This window comes from Mobula hypostoma, chromosome 12 (assembly GCF_963921235.1).
Source record: "Mobula hypostoma chromosome 12, sMobHyp1.1, whole genome shotgun sequence".
Taxonomy (NCBI): Eukaryota; Metazoa; Chordata; class Chondrichthyes; order Myliobatiformes; family Myliobatidae; genus Mobula; species Mobula hypostoma.
The window spans coordinates 49,012,005-49,035,386 of NC_086108.1; the positions used below are offsets into that span (position 1 = coordinate 49,012,005).

The following is a 23,382-nucleotide window of genomic DNA, read 5'->3' on the forward strand; positions in this document are numbered from 1 at the left end:
TATTGATACAGATTTATTTCAAATTTGTAAATAATCTTCAAAGTTTGGTAATTCTGCAGAGGTTTAATACCTAAATACATTGCTCATAAGGCAGTCTCAATAGACACCACAATTCAAACATCATTGAATGAAATAAGTACATACTCCATTATACCCTTAAATATAACTACAAACTGTACTGAAAAGTACATTATTTCATTGGTTGATGGTTAGTACTTTTAGATGTTAGGCTGCAAAGACCTTTATTTAGCTTCAGGGCTTCAGGTTATGTCTGTGTGGATGAATCTGAGACATTCTTTGGTTTGGCTGTTTTTTCTCCCTCTGAAAATCAGTACCATTTCAATGCCTTTGTACATGTTTGTAACAAATTCTAAATGTTCAACCTTTCTGCTCCTAAATATAAACATTGAATCAAACGAGTGTGGAAAGATCATAAACTCGGGTGGCAAAGGGAATTTGCAAGTAAACAATCGGCTTTAAATATATATATATTTTCCTAAAGCTTGCAGCAGAAAGCTGGAAACTTAAACAGGTTTAAAGCACAGATTAAGGAAGTTCCCGACATACTGACAGAGAAGTTAGTTTACATAGTTTTGTATACTGAACTATTGACTTACTTTTGATTTGTTTTTAATTTATATCTGAGCTGTATGCCTTTCTTAAACAATGTACTTTCTGCAAATAAGATGAAACAAATTGTCAACAAAATTCTAAATTGAGTTTGGCTCAAGGCAAATTGATTAGAATTTCTAACCTTATATTAGCATAATTAATGAACAATTACACCTATTTCTCCCATTGAATTGTTTTCAAATTTATTATTGGTCATTTCAAGACTCAAATTCTGTATTGCTTTCACAAGATCATCTCTTTTGTCACCTCCTGCAGCACACTCCAATACACCTTCATCTGCATCATGGCAATGTCTACCATCTGGCTGAATTATGGTAATACCATAGCCATTATTGGAGTGAACATAATTATTATGGAGTTTCAGTTTTGGTGGTGGCAGAACCTGAAAGAAAAGTTTTCATACAATTAAATATCAGGTGATGTCTCAGGACTCCCCTCAACCACATCCATAATCTTTATGGAAACTTTCCCTCTTGCCAAACAAATGAATATTGATTAGAGTAAACCATCTCAAGATATTTCACATATTCATAATTGAAGAATGAGAAATGGGTCACAGAATTTGGTTGTTTTGTACCAGCAGAAATGTCCACTGACCTCCACTAACACCACATTATTAACAAAAAGAGAGCTTAAAGCTTTGAGCCCCACCCTCACCCCATTTTAGCAATATTTAAAGGATCAATTAAAAGTTAATTACTGACTTAACAACTGCTCTATAGAAATCAGATTCTTGTAAATTTATAAACTTTGAAAATATTAAAAGTGAATTACTTGACAGGAATTGGTCTGTCACGTTCGGTAAGTTTTAAGTTTTCTGTAGTACTCAGCTGTCAGGAGATTTTGGGTGTTTCAGAGCCCTTCTTGGGAGTGCAGTACAACAAGGAGAATGAAAGAGCATTCTCTGGGTAACCTCCTGGAAGAGGAAGGTAGTTTGGGTGCTCAGCAAGAAGCCACAGCCATCAAAGGTCTTTCAATAAACTTGATTCTGATCTAGCTGCTTCCCAGTCGGTAAATGAGATTCTCAAACATGCCCTGTGCAATGGTTATAATTATTGCTACACAAGCTTTATCCATACGTATTATTCTCAAGATTACTCCTAGTGTCAAATGCAAGTTATTAGTATGGAGATAAATCCTATTGATATGACTTGAGATATAATGTAATGAGGCAGGGGAGGAGATTTGGATTCCTTATGTCAGAACTGCTTCTGGGAGATGGGGTCAATTCAAACTGGTCCCAAGCTACCCTGGGACCAATGTCCTGCGAGCACTGTTAGAACAGTAGTGTTTGCTAGTGTTGTCCAAGATATTTGAATGGCAGGGGGTATGGAATTTGAACAGGGAGATAGTAGATGGGAAGACAAAAAAAAAACAACCAAAAATATAAGGTAAAAGTAGAAGAGCAGGAGGCAAATAGAGTCACAAAATAAATGTTATTATTGTTAAAAGGGCAAGTGGGAAGGCATTGTCTCTAAATATGAATTAACTAAATTTAAATAGCTTTGATTATTGTTGCTCTTTTGGAGATGTCGCTGCAGGGAGTGAAGAATGGAAGATCCAGATTTGTTATTATTTAGGAAGGAAAGGCATAAAGGGATAGAAGATGGGGTGACATTTCAGTAAAGTGGGAAATCAGTATGATAGTGGACAAAGATGTTGCCTGTCAACATCAAGATGTGGAATCATTCTGGGTGGGGGTTGTCTACAAGTCTCATCATGTTGATGTAGGGGCTGAAATAAGTAATTAGAAATGCAACTAGCAAGTGTTCAATATCACTTTGGGTGACTTTAATCTGTGAACATATTTGTCAAACCAAATTGTCAATGATACTGTGGAAGAGAAATTTCTGAACTACTTACATGGTGTTTATTGAGGTCAATATATTAAGGACACAAATAATAAGAAAACTTAAATGAACTCTAGTTGGATGAATGTGCAATGAGGAACAAATAATTAACAATCTAGTTCCATGGTACCTTGGGGAAAAAATAATCACAATATATTAAGACAGTGTGTGAAATCATTGAATTAGAATTGAGGATCCTGAATCTGAACAAAGGAAATGACAAAGCCATGATGCACAAGATAGGAACTTTATTAAATGGATCAATGTGGAATAGCCATATGCAATATTTTAGATGTTTTATCTGAAGTACATTTCAGAATGCATAGAACTAAGTCACAAAAGAGGGCATATTTATGGGTTAAGAAGGGAATTAAGGATATTATTAGAATCAAACGGGTGATATATGAATTGCCAGGAAAAACAGTAAACTTGAGGATTAGGGGCATAGAACATAGAATAGTACAGCACAGTACAGGCCCTTTGGCCCACAATGTTGTGCTGACCCTTAAACCCTGCCTCCCATATAAGCCCCCAACCTAAATTGCTCCATATACCTGTCCAGTAGTCTCTTAAACTTCACTAGTGTATCTGCCTCCACCACCGACTCAGGCAGTGCATTCCACGCACCAACCACTCTCTGAGTAAAAAGCATTCCTCTAATATCCCCCTTGAACTTCCCACCCCTTACCTTAAAGCCATGTCCTCTTGCATTGAGCAGTGGTGCCCTGGGGAAGAGGCGCTGGCTATCCACTCTATCTATTCCTCTTATTATCTTGTACACCTCTATCATGTCTCCTCTCATCCTCCTCCTCTCCAAAGAGTTAAGCCCTAGCTCCCTTAATCTCTGATCATAATGCATACTTTCTAAACCAGGCAGCATCCTGGTAAATCTCCTCTGTACCCTTTCCAATGCTTCCACATCCTTCCTATAGTGAGGTGACCAGAACTGGACACAGTACTCCAAGTGTGGCCTAACCAGAGTTTTATAGAGCTGCATCATTACATCGCGACTCTTAAACTCTATCCCTCGACTTATGAAAGCTAACACTCCATAAGCTTTCTTAACTACCCTATCCACCTGTGAGGCAACTTACAGGGATCTGTGGACACGTACCCCCAGATCCCTCTGCTCCTCCACACTACCAAGTATCCTGCCATTTACTTTATACTCTGCCTTGGAGTTTGTCCTTCCAAAGTGTACCACCTCTCACTTCTCCAGATTGAACTCCATCTGCCACTTCTCAGCCCATGTCTGCATCCTATCAATGTCTCTCTGCAATCTTTGACAATCCTCTACACTATCTACAACACCACCAACCTTTGTATCGTCTACAAACTTGTCAACCCACCCTTCTACCCCCACAACGAGATCGTTAATAAAAAATCATGAAAAGTAGAGGTCCCAGAACAGATCCTTGCGGGACACCACTAGTCACAATCCTCCAATCTGAATGTACTCCCTCCACCACCACCCTCTGCCTTCTGCAGGCAAGCCAATTCTGAATCCGCCGGGCCAAACTTCCCTGGATCCCATGCCTTCTGACTTTCTGAATAAGCCTACCGTGTGGAACCTTGTCAAATGCCTTACTAAAATCCATATAGATCACATCTACTACACTACCCTCATCTATATGCCTGGTCACCTCCTCAAAGAACTCTATTAAGCTTGTTAGACACATTCTGCCCTTCACAAAGCCATGCTGACTGTCCCTGATCGGACCATGATTCTCTAAATGCCCATAGATCCTATCTCTAAGAATCTTTTCCAACAGCTTTCCCACCACAGACATAAGGCTCACTGGTCTATAATTACCTGGACTATCCCTACTACCTTTTTTGAACAAGGGGACAACATTCGCCTCCCTCCAATCCTCCAGTACCATTCCTGTGGACAACGAGGACATAAAGATCCTAGCCAGAGGCTCAGCAATCTCTTCTCGCTTCGTGGAGCAGCCTGGGGAATATTTCATCAGGCCCCAGGGACTTATCCATCCTAATGTATTTTAACAACTGCAATACCTCCTCTCCCTTAATATCAACATGCTCCAGAACATCAACCTCACTCATATTGTCCTCACCATCATCAAGTTCCCTCTCATTGGTGAATACCGAAGAGAAGTATTCATTGAGGACCTCGCTCACTTCCACAGCCTCCAGGCATATCTTCCCACCTTTATCTCTAATCGGTCCTACCTTCACTCGTGTCATCCTTTTTTTCTTCACATAATTGAAGAATGCCTTGGGGTTTTCCTTTACCCTACTCGCCAAGGCCTTCTCATGCCCCCTTCTTGCTCTTCTCAGCCCCTTCTTAAACTCCTTTCTTGCTTCCCTATATTCCTCAATAGACCCATCTGATCCTTGCTTCCTAAACCTCATGTATGCTGCCTTCTTCCACCTGACTAGATTTTCCACCTCACTTGTCACCCATGGTTCCTTCACCCTACCATTCTTTATCTTCCTCACCAGGACAAATTTATCCCTAACATCCTGCAAGAGATCTCTAAACATCGACCACATGTCCCTTCTGCACCACTGGGTCAGACTCAGTGCCAGAGGCCCTGCCACCGTGGCTCACACCTGGTCGGTCATCCCCGCCAACAGTATCCAGGACAGTAAACTTATTATTCAGGGGAATGGCTACAGGGGTGCTCTGCTCACCCAACGACCTGCTTCCGACAGCCTAGGTGTGACTACCTCCCTGTAGCTCTCATCTATGACTGCCTCATTCTCCCTCATGAGTCGAAGGTCATCCAGCTGCTGCTCCAGATTCCTTATACGGTCTTCCAGATCGCCCAGCCATATGCACTTCTGGCAGATGTGACTCTGCGGGAGAGGGGAACTCCCCCAAGAGAATTCTCACATGAGAGGCACATCACCGTCTCAGGAGACATTGTAAAGACTAACTGCAAGCAAGCTTGTCCTCCGCTTCTTCTCGTTGAAGCCTCTCAAAGCTCCACTCCTTCACTGGCCGCTTTGTAATTCAGTTTGTAATTCAGCAAAAAATAAACAAATTGAAAGGAAGGCAAATGTATTATGAGAACAAACTTGCAGGTAACATAAAAACTCATCAAAATAACTTGTATAAATATGTGAAGAAAAAAGGTTAATAAAGATCAATTTAGATCCTTTATAGTGGGGTAACATAATTGTAATGTGACGAAAACCAAGTTATCAGAAGATGAGAGAGCGATAAGGGAGACAATGGAGAAACATTCAAAATGCTAATAAGAGAGAAGAGAGAGATTAACGAGAAAGAAACACATTTCAGATATTGACAGACCGATTGCTTTGAACCTGAACCGTTTGAAGTTTGGTGGACAGGCAATACTCCAGGGGATAAAAAGAACATGTTTGCTAAGGCACGACCCACACCACGAGATAACGAGACCCTGGAAGAGCGGTGTGCCCCCACAAGTTGATGGAAGTTTGGAGGTCTGGTCGCGGGAACCGACCATAGACGCACAGGGTGAAATGGGTACGATCGGTGGGAAGCTGGTGTGTGTGTCCGCCCTTGCCTGGGTGCCGGGTTCACCGCGGAAGAACGGTCGTATCCGGAACGGAGGGGTCACAGTCAGTGACCACAGAAAACATAAAAAGGGTTCGCCCAAAAGCTAACTGCGAAGAACATCAAAGGTCTGTTTGAATAAAAATTTTCATTCTCTCTCTCTCTCCAATGGCACAACAGCGATTACTGCGAGCTGTACTAAGCTGAACTGAACTCTGTGTCACTTAAGACTGATCATTTTACCCCTAGACTGCGATAGCGCTTGGTTGATTCCTATTACCCAGGTTCTGTGTACATGGGTGTTTTATCATTGCTAACCTGTTGCATTTATATCCTTACGATTAGAGTACTGTGTTACTTATTTCTTTAATAAAACTTTATTAGTTTCTGTTAAACCAGACTCCAACTAAGTGGTCCATTTCTGCTGGTTTGGCAACCCAGTTACGGGGTACGTAACAGTAACCACAACTGATATACAACATATCAAGGGGAAATATAATCCCATGGTTGACTGCCTCTCAGAGCCAGCCATTGAGGCCATACACATAGGGGTTGACTATGTGTATGTTGATTTCAGCTTATACAGGAGAGTGAGGAGATGATCTGAGTTACAGGGAAATGTAGTCACCCCGAAGTTGCAGGAGGCAAGTAGCTGGGTGACTGTCAGGAGAAATGGAAATGTCAATAGGCAGTTAGTGCAGAGCACCCCTTTGGTCATTCTCAAAAAAAAGTATATAGTTTTGGATACTGTTGTAGGAGACGAACTTCCAGTGGAATGCCAGAGACCAGGTTGCTGGCACTGAGCATGAGTCCATGGTGCAGAAGGTAAAGAGGGAGAAGAGGGGAGTGGTAGTGATAGGGGGCTCAATTGTCAGGAAAAGAAAGGAGATTCTGTAGATGTGAATGGAACATCTTGATGGTATGTTGCCTCCCAGGTGCCAGTGTCACAGATATTTCTGATCATGTCCACGGCATTTTTGAGAGGGAGGGAGAATAACCAAGTCTTCTGGTAAATATTGGTACCAATGACATAGGAATAAAAAGCAATGAGGTCTTGAAGAGAGAATTTAGAGAGCTATGTAGGAAGCTGAGAAGCAGGACCTCCAGGATAGTAATTTCTGGATTACTACCTGTGCCACTTGCCACTAAGGTTAGAAACAGGATGATTTGGCAATCGGATATGTGGCTGAGAAGCTAGTGCAGGGGGCAGGATTTCAGATTCTTGGATCATGGGGATCTCTTCTGGGAGAAGTATGACCTGTACAAAAGGAATGGGTTGTACCTGAACCCCAGAGAGACCAATATTCTTGCAGGCAGGTTTATTAGAGCTGTTGGGGAAGAAACATAGAAAACCTACAGCACAATACAGGCCCTTCGGCCCACAAAATTGTGCCGAACATGTCCCTACCTTAGAAATTACTAGGGTTACCCATAGCCCTCTATTTTTCTAAGCTCCATGTACCTATCCAAAAGTCTCTTATAAGACCCTATCATATCTACCTCCACCACTGTTGCCGGCAGTCCATTCCATGCACTCACCACTCTCTGCATAAAAAACTTACTCCTGACATCTCCTCTGTACCTACTCCCAAGCACCTTAAACCTGTGCCCTCTTGTGGCAAGCATTTCAGCTCTGGGAAAAAGCTCTGACTATCTACACAATCAATGCCTATCATCATCTTATACACCTCTATCAGGTCACCTCTCATCCTCCGTCACTCCAAGGAGAAAAGGCCGAGTTCACTCAACCTGTTTTCATAAGGCATGCTCCCCAAACCAGACAACATCCTTGTAAATCTCCTCTGCACCCTTTCTATGGCTTCCACATCCTTCCTGTAGTGAGGTAACCAGAACTGAGCACAGTACTCCAAGTGGGGTCTGACCAGGGTCCTATATAGCTGCAACATTACCTCCCAGCTCCTAAATTCAATTCCACGATTGATAAAGGCCACTATGCCATATGCCTTCTTAACCACAGAGTCAACCTGCGCAGCTGCTTTGAGCGTCCTATGGACTCGGACCCCAAGATCCCTCTGATCTTCCAGACTGCCAAGAGTCTTACCATTAATACAATATTCTGCCATCATATTTGACCTACCAAACTGAACCACTTCACACTTATCTGGGTCGAACTCCATCTGGCACTTCTCAGCTCAGTTTTGCATCCAATCAATGTCCCGCTGCAACCTCCGACAGCCCTCTACACTATCAACAACACCCCCAACCTTTATGTCATCAGCAAACTTACTAATCCATCCCTCCACTTCCTCATCCAGGTCATTTATAAAAATCATGAAGAGTAAAGATCCCAGAACTGATCCCTGAGGCACACCACTGGTGACCGACCTCCATGCAGAATATGACCCATCTACAACTACTCTTTGCCTTCTGTGGGCAAGCCAGTTCTGGATCCACAAAGCAATGTCCCCTTGGATCCCATGCTGAAATCCATATACACTACATCTACTGCTCTTCCTTCATCAATGTGTTTAGTTATATCCTCAAAAAATTCAATCAGGCTTGTAAGGCACAACCTGCCCTTGAAAAAGCCATGCTGACTATTCCTAATCATATTATACCTCTCCAAATGTTCATAAATCTTCTCCATCAACTTACCAACCACTGAAGTAAGACTCACTGGTCTATAATTTCCTGGGCTATCTCTACTCCCTTTCTTGAATAAGGGAAAAACATCCGCAACCCTCCAAACCTCTGGAACCTCTCCCATCCCCATTGATGATGCAAAGATCATTGCCAGAGGCTCAGCAATCTCCTCCCTTGCCTCCCACAGTAGCCTGGGGTACATCTCATCCAGTCCTGGCCACTTACTTAACTTGATGCTTTCCAAAAGCTCCAGCACATCCTCTTTCTTAATATCTACATGCCCAAGCTTTTCAGTCTGCTGCAAGTCAGCACTACAATCACCAAGATCCTTTTCCGTAGTGAATACTGAAGTAAAGTATTCATTAAGTACCTCTGCTATTTCCTCCGGTTCCATACACACTTTCCCACTGTCACACTTGATAGGCCCTATTCTTTCACATCTTATCCTCTTGCTCTTCACATACTTGTAGAATGCCTTGGGGGTTTTCCTTAATCCTACCTGCCAAGGCCTTGTCATGGCTGCTGCTGGCTCTCCTAATTTCCTTCTTAAACTCATTCCTGTGAGCCTTATAATCCAGATCTCTAACATTATCTAGCTCTTTGAACCTTTTGTAAGCTTTTCTTCTTGACTAGATTTACTACAGCCTTTGTACACCACGGTTCCTGTATCCTACCATAACCTCCCTGTCTCATTGGAACGTACCTATGCAGAACTCCATACAAATATCCCCTGAACATTTGCTACATTTCTTCCATACCTTTCCCTGAGAACATCTGTTCCCAATTTAAGCTTCCAAGTTCCTGCTTCATAATTCCCCTTACTCCAAATAAATGCTTTTCTAACTTGTCTGTTCCTATCTCTCTCCAGTGCTATTGTAAAGGAGATAGAATTATGATCACCGTCTCCAAAATGCTCTCCCGCTAAGAGATCTGACACCTGACCAGGTTCATTTCCCAACAGCAAATCAAGTACAGTCTCTCCTCTTGTAGGCTTATCCACATATTGTGTCAAGAAACCTTCCCGAACACACCTAACAAACTCCACCTCATCTAAACCCCTTGCTCTAGGGAGATGCCAATCGATATTTGGGAAATTAAAATCTCCTACCATGACAACTCTGTTATTATTACGCCTTTACAGGATCTGTTTCCCTATCCGCTCCTTAATATCCCTGTTACTATTGGGCAGCCTATAAAAAACACCCAGTAGAGTTATTGACCCCTTCCTGTTCCTAACCTCCACCCAGAGACTCCGTAGACAATCCCTCCATGACAACCCCCTTTTCTGCAGCCATGACACTATCTCTGATCAACAGTGCCACACCCCCACCTCTTTTGCCTCCCTCCCTGTCCTCTCTGAAACATCTAAAACCCGGCACTTGAAGTAACCATTCCTGTCCCTGAGCCATCCAAGTCTCTGTAATGGGCACCACATCATAGCTCCAAGAAGGTTTAAACTAATCTGGCAGAGGGATGAGGACTGGAATGAAGGGCCTCACCACCATTGCACCCATCTACACGGAGAGCTGTTGTAGTAAAACAACGTTCATCAAGGACCCCCACCATCTAGGCCATGCTCTCTTCTTGCTGCTGCCATCAGGAAGGGAGATGAAGGAGCCTCATGTTCCACACCACCAGATTCAAGAACATTACCCCTCAACCGTGAGCCAGAGGAGATAACATCATTCAACATCACTCACCCTAACACTGATCCCACAACCTATGGGCTCACCTTCAAGGACTCCAACTTGTGTTCTTGATATTTATAGCTTATTTATTATTATTTTGTTTTTGTATTTGCCCAGTTTGTTGTCTTTTGCACATTGATTGCTGTCATTCTTTGTTGTGTGCAGTTTTCCATTGATTCTATTGAGTTCCTTTGTATTTATTGTGAATGCCTTCAAGAAAATGAATCTCAGTATAGTATATGGTGAGATATACAGTATGTACTTTGATAACAAATTTACTTTGAACCTCTTCCCCTGTAGGCACTATCCCTACAACCACACTAAGTGATGCACATGTCCCTACACCTCCTCTTTCACCACCATCCAGGGCCCTAAACAGTCCTCGCAGTTGAGACAGCCTTTCACATGTGCATCCATCAAATGTAATTTATTGCACCCGGTGCAGTATCCTCCACAACACATCGGCTAGACAAAATGCTGAGGGACATTGAGCACCTTCAATTCTTCCACCATACCAGCCAAGTTCTCTCACTGGCCAACCATTCCAATTCCGCTTTCCGCTTCTGTACATGGCCTCTTCCACTGCCTAGTCAAGGCTAGATAAGATTAAAAGAACAGCACTTTATATTCTACCTTGGTAGTCTCCAACCTGATGGCACGAACTTTGACATCTAACTTTGCTGCCTCCTGCTTTTATTTTCCCCTGGTCCCATTGTCCTCATCACCGTATCTCTTAACCCTCTCCATTTGCTCATCACCATCACATGGTCCGCATCTCCATGATCCACTGTTCTCTCAGATTCCATCTTCTTCGGCCTTTTGTCTCTTCCATCTACCATTTCCCAGTTTCATTACATCATTTCCACACTCCTCCATCCCCCACCCCCACCTCACTTGATTCCACGTATCACCCATCAGCTCTTGCTCAACCCTTTCCCTCTCCTTATTCTACTGGCTATCTCCCCTTTCTTTTCAAGTCTTGATAAAGGGTTGCAACATAAACTGTCGACTGTTCATTTCCCTCCACAGATGCTTCCTCACCTGGGTGAATTTGTCCAGCTTCTTTTTGTGTTGCTTCAGGTTTCCACATCTGCACTCACTTGTGTCTCGATTCTTAAAATCTCTTCCTTCATTTTACATTCCAGTATCTTAACTATGTCTGCTTTTTCTACTTTCCCTATTCCTCTTTTCTAATTAGTAGGATCACATTTGCTTCCTCCTATCCACTAAAATATTATATCCCTCCTCAGTCCACTAATCACTTTGTATTCCTATCCCAATACTCGCCTTCCCTTCTTGCAGAACACTGTTGCTCCAGGCAACAGCAACTGCAGTCTTTAGTTTATCCAATGTTTCCGGCTTTTTGCTTTTTCTTAACTCAGCTCAATTTGATTCTCTGTTAACTAAGATAATTTTTCACCACGGCACTGATTTCCTCCATTATTAATAATGGTATCCTTTACCTTTATGCCTCTCTTTCATTATATGTTGAATACTCTGACGTAATTAAAACTTAGCTTTGACCATCCTGCAGTCACATTTTCAAATCAGCAATTAGACCATACTTGTTTACCATTATTTGTGCCAGTACTTAATTTACTGAGTTGCAAATGCTGTATGCATTTAGATATGATATCTTTTATTTTCTCATCTTAACATTGTCTGTTCCTTTATTTTTGCTATTTATTTTGTATACTCTTTTTCTAACTTCCTTTTGCTGCTTTGCACCACTCCAAATTCTATTTCAAATTCCCATCCGCACAACTAGCTAGTTCACACCACCCTGCAAGTATGTTTCCATAGATGCACTGCAACTTACAAGGTCATAGAAAAGTACAGCACATAAACAAGCCCTTTGGCCCATCTAGTATGTACCAAACCATTTAAACTCCCATTGAACTGCACTGGGGCCATAGTCCTGCATAACCCTACCATTCATGTACATGTCCAAACTTATCTTAAAAATTAAAATTGAGCTTGCATGCACCATTGTGCTGGCAGCTCGTTCCACACTCTCAAGACCCTCTGGGTGACGATTCCCTTCATGTTCCCCTTAAATTTTTCACCTTTCACCCTTAACACATGGCTTCTACTAGATGCAGTCCCACCTACCTCAATAGAAAAAGCCTGCTTATACGTACCCTACCTATACCCCTCATAATTTTGTATACCTCTATGAAATTTCCTCTCAATCTACATCCAAGGTATAAAGACTCAACCTATTCAGTCTTTGCTTGTAACTTAGGTCCTCCAGACCCGGTTGGTCTAGAGGTGCAACCTGTCCCCAAAAATACTTCCAGTGCCTCAGAGGTCTAGAGCCTCTTTCCTGCTGCATCTTTCCAACCATGCGTTCAAATACTCTGATCACCCATTTTTATAATTATGAGCATGTAGCATGTTCTTTTTAATCTCTTTCCTAGCTCCTTTATCTCGCCCTACAGAATCCATGCCATTGGTACTGATGTGGAATATATCTCCTAAAAGGATACAATGCATTTTTCTGTAATTTTCTTCATCCTGACATTAGAGATGCAACATACCATCTAGGCATCACATTCAGGGCTACATAAATAGGAGGAATAGGAGGAGAAGCTTAGGAGGAGACAATGGCGCCTAACGGCGACTCCTATGCTTGCATCTTCAGAAACAGCTCTATTTCTATACTAAATATCTCTGATTTTTCCCTTTCATGGTTCTTTTGAAGACCCTGACCTGGAGTTACACACTGACTTCCGTTCTTTGTGGGAATGGGATCTGCTCTCAGGGTTTCACAACTGGCTGTTGTTCGATATGCCAAGGATGCGGCCTAAGAGGTTAGCTTGCCTTCAGAGTTCCGGGATCTCATGGCTCTGGAGACGGGTGGACCGAAGGTCAGTATCTCTGCAGGAATTCAATGTGCTGTTGGAGGCAGAAGATCGAAAGCAGCAAGCTGGCTGCTGGCTGTATGCCCAGAGACCTGAGTTCTTTGGGCACAGAACTCGGAAAAAGCAACGCAACAGACTTTTAACATCGTAAATCAATGAGTTGTTTGTTATGTCCCCCCTCTCGCTGTGAAATGGAGACTTCTCTTTCTCCCTTATTAGGGGGAGAGAGTGAGAGCCTGTGATATGTCGAATACCGGGAGAACGAGTAGTCCTTGGGGTACTGCAAGTCTATGTCTTTGCTGGTGCTTTGCTGCAACAGTTGAGTGGTCAGTGGTGGGTGCCGATGATTTTTTCTGTTGGTGGCGGGGGGGGATTGTTGCTTTGCTGCTGCTTACATGTGGGAGAGGGTAGCTAGGGAGGGTTGGGGTTCTAACATTTAACTGTCATTCATTCCTTGGGGGCACTCCTCTGTTTTTGTGGATGGTTGAGAAGAAGAAGTATTTCAGGATGTTAACATTGTATACATTTCTCTGACATTAAATGTACCTTTGAAACCTCTGAAACTTTGAACATTGGTCTGTCCCATTAACTGCCAAATTCCCTATCACTTTTGATCTTTCACACTTCACGCTCTATGCAATTGATCCAATCATAGTACTGTGCACTGGATCTGAATCTAAGGGACCATCACATCCATCATTATATGAAGGGGATATTCGGTTACAGAATGACCTTGACTAGAGGACTCCTGCATTACTTATCTGCTCTTCCTTGTTTATCTGATGATCTGTGTCTGCCTCTGTAAGCTGTGGTGTGACCACTTCTTTAAACTTGCTATCTGCATATAGCTCCAGCTGCAACTTCAGCTCCTAAATAAACATGGAATTGGAATTGAAATGATATTTGCAGAGACAATGCCCTTATGTGATTCTCTGGAATACAGGAATAATCTATCTCTTCCCATGTAATCCAGAATGTGCATTCCACTTGGCTGAGCTGCCCAGGAATGCACATCGTGCTCTGTGTGGGGTGGCACATATCATAGAAACATAGAAACATAGAAAATAGGTGCAGGAGTAGGCCATTCGGCCCTTCGAGCCTGCACCGCCATTTATTATGATCATGGCTGATCATCCAACTCAGAACCCAGCCTTCCCTCCATACCCCCTGACCCCTGTAGCCACAAGGGCCATATCTAACTTCCTTTTAAACATAGCTAATGAACTGGCCTCAACAGTTTGCTGTGGCAGAGAATTCCACAGATTCACCACTCTCTGTGTGAAGAAGTTTTTCCTAACCTCGGTCCTAAAAGGCTTCCCCTCTATCCTCAAACTGTGACCCCTCGTTCTAGACCTCCCCAACATCGGGAACAATCTTCCTGCATCTAGCCTGTCCAATCCCTTTAGGATCTTATACGTTTCAATCAGATCCCCCCTCAATCTTCTAAATTCCAACGAGTACAAGCCCAGTTCATCCAGTCTTTCTTCATATGAAAGACCTGCCATCCCAGGAATCAATCTGGTGAACCTTCTTTGTACTCCCTCTATGGCAAAGATGTCTTTCCTCAGATTAGGGGACCAAAACTGCACACAATACTCCAGGTGTGGTCTCACCAAGGCCTTGTACAACTGCAGTAGTACCTCCCTGCTCCTGTACTCGAATCCTCTCGCTATAAATGCCAGCATACCGTTCGCCTTTTTCACCGCCTGCTGTACCTGCATGCCCACTTTCAATGACTGGTGTATAATGACACCCAGGTCTCGTTGCACCTCCCCTTTTCCTAATCGGCCACCATTCAGATAATAATCTGTTTTCCTATTTTTGCCACCAAAGTGGATAACTTCACATTTATCCACATTAAATTGCATCTGCCATGAGTTTGCCCACTCACCCAACCTATCCAAGTCACCCTGCATCCTCTTAGCATCCTCCTCACTGCTAACACTGCCACCCAGCTTCGTGTCATCCGCAAACTTGGAGATGCTGCATTTAATTCCCTCATCCAAGTCATTAATATATATTGTAAACAACTGGGGTCCCAGCACTGAGCCTTGCGGTACCCCACTAGTCACCGCCTGCCATTCTGAAAAGGTCCCGTTTATTCCCACTCTTTGCTTCCTGTCTGCTAACCAATTCTCCACCCACACCAATACCTTACCCCCAATACCGTGTGCTTTAAGTTTGCACACTAATCTCCTATGTGGGACCTTGTCAAAAGCCTTTTGAAAATCCAAATATACCACATCCACTGGTTCTCCCCTATCCACTCTACTAGTTACATCCTCAAAAAATTCTATGAGATTCGTCAGACATGATTTTCCTTTCACAAATCCATGCTGACTTTGTCCGATCATTTCACCGCTTTCCAAATGCGCTGTTATCACATCCTTGATAACTGACTCCAGCAGTTTCCCCACCACCGACGTTAGGCTAACCGGCCTATAATTCCCCGGTTTCTCTCTCCCTCCTTTTTTAAAAAGTGGGGTTACATTAGCCACCCTCCAATCCTCAGGAACTAGTCCAGAATCTAACGAGTTTTGAAAAATTATCACTAATGCATCCACTATTTCTTGGGCCACTTCCTTAAGCACTCTGGGATGCAGACCATCTGGCCCTGGGGATTTATCTGCCTTCAATCCCTTCAATTTACCTAACACCACTTCCCTACTAACATGTATTTCGCTCAGTTCCTCCATCTCACTGGACCCTCTGTCCCTTACTATTTCTGGAAGATTATTTATGTCCTCCTTAGTGAAGACAGAACCAAAGTAATTATTCAATTGGTCTGCCATGTCCTTGCTCCCCATAATCAATTCACCTGTTTCTGTTTGCAGGGGACCTACATTTGTCTTTATCAGTCTTTTCCTTTTTACATATCTATAAAAGCTTTTACAGTCCGTTTTTATGTTCTCTGCCAGTTTTCTCTCATAATCTTTTTTCCCCTTCCTAATTAAGCCCTTTGTCCTCCTCTGCTGAACTCTGAATTTCTCCCAGTCCTCAGGTGAGCCACTTTCTCTGGCTAATTTGTATGCTACTTCTTTGGAATTGATACTATCCCTAATTTCTCTTGTCAGCCACGGGTGCACTACCTTCCTTGATTTATTCTTTTGCCAAACTGGGATGAACAATTGTTGTAGTTCATCCATGCAACCTTTAAATGCCTGCCATTGCATATCCACCGTCAATCCTTGAAGTGTCATTTGCCAGTCTATCTTAGCTAATTCATGTCTCATACCTTCAAAGTTACCCCTCTTTAAGTTCAGAACCTTTGTTTCTGAATTAACTACGTCACTCTCCATGTTAATGAAGAATTCCACCATATTATGGTCACTCTTACCCAAGGGGCCTCTCACGACAAGATCGCTAATTAACCCTTCCTCATTGCTCAAAACCCAGTCCAGAATAGCCTGCTCTCTAGTCGGTTCCTCGACATGTTGGTTCAAAAAACCATCCCGCATACATTCCAAGAAATCCTCTTCCTCAGCACCTTTACCAATTTGGTTCACCCAGTCTACATGTAGATTGAAGTCACCCATTATAACTGCTGTTCCTTTATTGCACACATTTCTAATTTCCTGTTTAATACCATCTCCGACCTCACTACTACTGTTAGGTGGCCTGTACACAACTCCCACCAGCGTCTTCTGCCCCTTAGTGTTACGCAGCTCTACCCATATCGATTCCACATCTTCCCGGCTTATGTCCTTCCTTTCTATTGCGTTAATCTCTTTTTTAACCAGCAACGCCACCCCACCTCCCCTTCCTTCGTGTCTATCCCTCCTGAATATTGAATATCCCTGAACGTTGAGCTCCCACCCCTGGTCACCCTGGAGCCATGTCTCTGTGATCCCAACTATATCATAATCATTAATAACAATCTGCACTTTCAATTCATCCACCTTATTACGAATGCTCCTTGAAATATCGATTTCAAGATGCAAATGTTTTACTGAAGGTCATTCTGCCTTCAATCTCTGCACCTTCACTACAATCGGAAAGGTGGCTGTTGGGTAACAATGACCATCTTCTGGTCACCCTATCCATTCACAAATACTCCGGTGCAAAACCAACACAAAGGCAACAGGAACAATGAAAGTCATCACGCTATACATAATCCACCTAAGCTGCTGTAATACTCAAACAAATGCTCTGTTGCCTGTACCACTATGGATGAACTCTGCACCATTCAGCAGAATGGGTCGCAAGACACGAGGTGGTATTGTACAGATCTTCCTACCATCAACTCCAAGGAATACCAGAAGGATGCAATCTGGTGAGCCAGGCTTCTGATTGGGCTGTTAAGACCAACTACTACCTTTAAGCATTTATTCCCCAATGTGTATACTCAGTTTACAATGACCTCGGATGACCTTCCGCCATACTGTGTGTACAATGTCTGGTTTCTGGTAACAGATTCTCAATTCAACATGTTTTAACCCCTATTGTTAAAATGGCAAAGGAAAACAACATTTTCAGGAGAAAAACTAGAACTTAAATCTGTTAAAGAGTTTCTAGTTTGGAATTTAAAATACTAGCCAGAAGACAATGGAGAATATTTGTCTGCAAATAAGCTACTGAATTTACCAATAACTTTATGTTGGGAAGAATAAATTCCAACCTCAGTACAAAGATTAATAATTATTTTTTCCCACTTTTTTTGAATTAAACATAGACCAAGCCAAATGCCAGGAATTTTACAGTGTGTACCCATTAGAGGCTTCAGTTGGTTGCCCAACTGAAATCATCAGCCGAGTCCTTTGTACAACTGTTTCATCCACCTGCCTGGCTATAATCTATGTATAATTTCATAATAAGCAACATTATACAAAGTGTTTTCATCTGAGTTTGTGCTGCAAATCTAAAATTTAAAAATGATTTGATCTTTACTTAGTCTTCCACAAGTTAGGCCAAGTAGTTAGGACTTAAGATTTTTCTTTTCAAATAGAAAAGTTGATTTAAGCTGTGTTGGTGGGAAAGCAATATGCTTTTGCTATCTGCAGACTTGTGTAGAGAAAATTAGTGTGATTTGAGTAGGTGAATTAAACTTTAGGACACATAAACTTCAATAGGTCTCTGGCTTACTGCTCACCACGAACATACCACTCCAATTATGACCATCACACTCTATACATAGTAGTAAAAATTATGGCGCTAGGTTTATTGTCTGATTCTGATGGTGTTAGTTGTTATTATGTGTAACCTTGTCCAGACAGAAGTGTGCCACTACAAAGAAGTGATTTTGGTTAATATGTTGTTACGGTTCAATAGCTGGCAGTATAAGTTGTGAAAAGTGGATATGAGCCTTGGTGTGAAGGGATGTGAGAACATGGTGGGCTTTCTAAATATTTTATAATAAAAATCCTGAATGGAACAATATAGGTCTACAACACACACAGGAAAAAAAAATCAAAATGCTGGAAGAACTTAGCCGGTCAGGCAGCCATCTGTTTTAGAAAATGGACAGATGTTCTGGTTTGAGATCCTCCATCTGGAGTAAGAGTTAGAGGAAATATAGCCAATAGACAAAGGTAAAGGAATCAGTGCTGACAAGATTCAAGCACTTTGGTCCAGATTATTTCATCTGCAGTCTCTTGTTTTTTAGGTTAATGACTAATGGAATTTTGGCGCATTGAGCAATATGTGATGAGTTGATGATGTTTGCTCAAAAAACTTGTCCATGTATCCGAGATCTCTTAACATTTTGCAGCTCTGCATTCAGAACATCAACTCCTCACATTCACCTCCAAAGCTGGATCTTTCTGCTACCTTTTATTGGACCAAGAGCCCCTTGGCTTCTACAGGTACAGAACAACAGTCATCCTCTCTACTCCCTCCACAAGAACTTTCACCAGATGTTACGTGAAATGTGGAATATATTTGCTTCTCTGAAGATCTTCAAAATGGCTTCTACTACTAGCTGCGATTTTACTATCTACCCACAAGAAGATACAGGTTTTCTAAAGCAGTGCAAGATGATCTGAATTGGTACTAGCCACATTGGTACAATGTGGTCAACCCTGTTGATAACTTAGACTGGTAAAGAAAGATGACGTGGAATAATTTATAATTTTTCTCATCACACAGGATATCAATTGCTTTGAATAGAAAATTTTCAGTACTGTGGAAGTGTGGAAAAAACTTGGAGCAATTCAATGTTGAAATTGCAGGAAAGAACTTGGAAGGAGGCAACACATCCAAGAACTTTGGAAAGCAAATCACTGAGATTTATTTCAAGTGTGAAAGAATTGAAAAGCAGAAACCTATTAAACTTGTAAAGATCTTGGTCAAACTACACTTTGAAAATGATACATCATTCTGGTCACCATAAAAGACATTGTGGAAGATGAAACAAATATTTACAAGGATGATATGAAACAATTGATCAGTTCAACACTCTTTTAACTCAAAAAAGAGTGAAATGTCTAAAGAGTTTTCTCATTAATCCTTATTAAAGGATTTGATCAAAAATAGAAATTTCCTCTTGAATTGATAAATAGGAGACAAATCATAAAGAACATAAGTCACTAATAAATCTATTTCAAAATTTGAGAAATATCTTTATCCAGAAAGTTGTTAAACGTGGAATGTAAATAATGAGAAGCAGTTGAGGCTAATTGCATGAATGCCTTTAAAAGAATTCTAAATAACTACATAAAGAAGATTTGAATGCAACAACGTGCCAATAGGTTAGACGAAGAAATCTGGGCTTATTCAGGGTATAAATACTGGTATATGCCAGTTGGTTATGAATTAATAGCTTTAGTGAGATATACTGGAAACTTTTAAATGTGATGTATACAGTTCTGGCATATAGGCATCCAAGGTGATATGCTTTACTACTGGATACACAAACTCAGAAATTTTTTATTCTATATACAAATTTCAGCTCCAAACCAAGTGCATGGTTATGGTTGCCTTTGTACCTTCATGGTCCCAGGTTTCAGCCCTGATTTCTGGTGAATTACATAGTAATTTTAACCAGTAATTGGGCATTTTGAACTCGAGGGGGTTACAAAATAGTCAAGGTTCTAATTCCTCATTGCTGTTTAATGACCTGCATACTGTTTTATGGTGTCATGAACTGAGAATAGGATTGAGTTCATTGGTGTTCTCTCCAAAGGCCCATGATGATTATTAAGCCGCAGCCAGCAACTTAAAGAATGTGGGGAAATAAGAAAACATTATGTGAGAAATCAAAAATTTCACCTTCTTTAACGTATTACCAAATAATGCCTAAAATCTAATTTAATTATTTAAAACAGAACACTGTACTTGCAATGTTCATGTTTTAATAGATTATTTAACAAAACAATAGCCTTTTGTAGCACAAAATCTAATATAATTACATTTTAATAGCAAATAGTTCAAGGTTTCCATTGCTAAATTGTTTCCAGTGTCATCACCTCTCTAGAATTAAAATATTCTTCAAAAATATTTGTGTTAGTAGGTATGAATGAAAACTATATTTATCTTACCTTCATCTTAATTCCACCTAACATGCTCTTGAGGGCATCACAACTTTTAACATTACTGCATTTGTGTATATCATTTCCTTCTAAAAAAGCAACACTTCCTGGATATAGCTCCACTCCTGAACCCTGTAAAAATAATGTTTCAAAGTTCAACTTCAATATATTCAGTTCTGGATTTAATATTTTTGTGCTTACTTAAACCTCTTGATAAATAAAAGATCAAATTCTATGGAAAGTTGAATTAAATTTAAATGCTATTAAATCAATTAAGCTGAACAATCACATTTCAATAAGGGAAAAGGCATTCAATAAAAGAATACCCACTTACATGCCATTTGTGTCCCCTTTCCCATTGTCACAATGGCCTGACCATGCATAAGACTATAAGATATATGATCAGAATTGGGCCAGTTAGCCCTTCGAATCTATTCCACCATTCCATCATGGCTGATCTAGTTCCCTCTCAGCTGCCACCTGCTGCCTGCCTTCCCCCCCATATTCCTTTGTGCCCTGACTAATCAAGAATCTATTAACCTCTGCCTTAAATATACCCAATGACTTGGCCTCCACAGTCGCTTGTAGCAACAATGAAGTTCCACAGATTCACCACTCTCTGGCTAAAGAAATTCCTCACGTCTATTCTAAAAGGACACCCTTCTATTCTGAGGCTGTGTCCTCTGGTTTCAGACTCTCCTACGACACGAAACATCTCCACATCCATTTTATTAAGGCCTTTGAACATTCGATACGTTTCAGTGAGATCCCACTCATTCATCTGAATTCCAGTAAGTACAGGCCCAAAGCTATCAAATGCTCCTCATATGATAAGCCTTTCAATCCCAGAATTATATCCGTGATCTCCTTTGAACTCCCTCCAATGTCAGCGAAGAAGGAGTCTGAGAGTCTGAGTGGGAGTGCCGAGAAAGATATTTTTGAAATTTTCGTTTTTTTTTCTCCAACGGCGTTCTGAGAGGCGGGACTGCGCAGGCATGTGACGTCGGGCAGTGCAGCGCGGCAGATTTAAAAGGGCAGAAATCCTGCTTCAGGTTTGATTCGAAGAAGGAGTCTGAGAGTCTGAGTGGGAGTGCCGAGAAAGATATTTTTGAAATTTTCGTTATTTTTTTTTCTCCAACAGCGTTCTGAGAGGCGGGACTGCTCAGGCATGTGACGTCGGGCTGTGCAGCGCGGCAGATTTAAAAGGAACAGAGCCTCATAGAGCGGGCAGCGTAGTTTGCGGGCGGCGGAGTGAGCCGGGAGCAGAGTGAAGGCTTAAGGGCTTCGGCTCAACGGGCTTAGGCAAAAACGGGCGAGGCGAGGAAGGTTTGGCATTCATTTTCTGTTGCTATTTGAGGAGAGGGGCAGTATGAGTGTGAGGGCAGTTTGCTGTTCTCGGTGTCGGATGTGGGAGGCCCTGGAGTCTCCAAGCCTCCCGGACGTCTACATCTGCGCCAAGTGCATCGAGATGCAGCTCCTAAGGGACCGCGTTACGGAACTGGAGCTGCAGCTCGATGACCTTCGTCTGGTCAGGGAGAGTGAGGAGGTGATAGAGAGGAGTTGCAGGCAGGTGGTCACGCCGGGGCCACGGGAGGCAGACAAGTGGGTCACAGTTAGGAGGGGGAAGGGGAAGAGTCAGGTAATAGGGAGTACCCCGGTGGCTGTGCCCCTTAACAATAGGTACTCCTGTTTGAGTACTGTTGGGAGGGACAGCTTACCCGGGGGAAGCGACAGTGGCCGTGCCTCCAGCACAGAGTCTGGCCCTGTAGCTCAGAAGGGTAGGGCAAGGAAGAGGAGGGCAATTGTGATAGGGGACTCGATAGTAAGGGGGTCAGACAGGCGATTCTGTGGACGCAGTCCAGAGACCCGGATGGTAGCTTGGTTCCCTGGTGCCAGGGTCCGGGATATTTCTGATCATGTCCAAGATATCCTGAAGTGGGAGGGTGAGGAGCCAGAGGTCGTGGTACATATAGGTACCAATGACATAGGTAGGAAAAGGGATGAGGTCCTGAAAGGAGAATATAGGGAGCTAGGAAGGGAGTTGAGAAAAAGGACCGCAAAGGTAGTAATCTCGGGATTACTGCCTGTGCCACGCGACAGTGAGAGTAGGAATGCGATGAGGTGGAGGATAAATGTGTGGCTGAGGGATTGGAGCAGGGGGCAGGGATTCAAGTTTTTGGATCATTGGGACCTCTTTTGGCGCAGGCGTGACCCGTACAAAAAGGACGGGTTACACTTAAATCCTAGGGGGACCAATATCCTGGCAGGGAGATTAGCGAGGGCTACTGAGGTGACTTTAAATTAGAATGGTTGGGGGGCGGGAATCAAATTAAAGAGGCTAGGCGTGAGGAGGTTAGTTCACAACAGGGGGATGGGAACCAGTGCAGAGAGACAGAGGGGTGTAAAGTGAGGGTAGAAGCAAAAAGTACTAAGGAGAAAAGTAAAAGTGGCAGGCCGACAAATCCAGGGCAAGCATTAAAAAGGGCCACTTTTCAACATAATTGTATAAGGGCTAAGAGAGTTGTAAAAGAGCGCCTGAAGGCTTTGTGTGTCAATGCAAGGAGTATTCGTAATAAGGTGGATGAATTGAAAGTGCAGATTGTTATTAATGATTATGATATAGTTGGGATCACAGAGACATGGCTCCAGGGTGACCAAGGATGGGAGCTCAATGTTCAGGGATATTCAATATTCAGGAGGGATAGACATGAAGGAAGGGGAGGTGGGGTGGCGTTGCTGGTTAAGAGATTAACGCAATAGAAAGGAAGGGCA

At 42.3% G+C, this 23,382-nt stretch overlaps 1 protein-coding gene across 1 annotated transcript in view; it reads right to left on the reverse strand.

The window, feature by feature from the left end:
- Positions 1-362: 362 nt before the first annotated feature.
- Positions 363-23,382, reverse strand: part of LOC134354786 (testicular spindle-associated protein SHCBP1L-like) — a 132,913-nt gene continuing 109,893 nt past the window's right edge. The window contains exons 9-10 of the mRNA XM_063064044.1: positions 20,620-20,742; positions 363-1,015 (exon numbers count right to left, since the gene is read on the reverse strand). Of these exons, the coding sequence (XP_062920114.1) occupies positions 770-1,015; positions 20,620-20,742 (369 nt within the window). The 3' untranslated portion in view covers positions 363-769. The remainder of the gene's footprint in view (positions 1,016-20,619; positions 20,743-23,382) is intronic.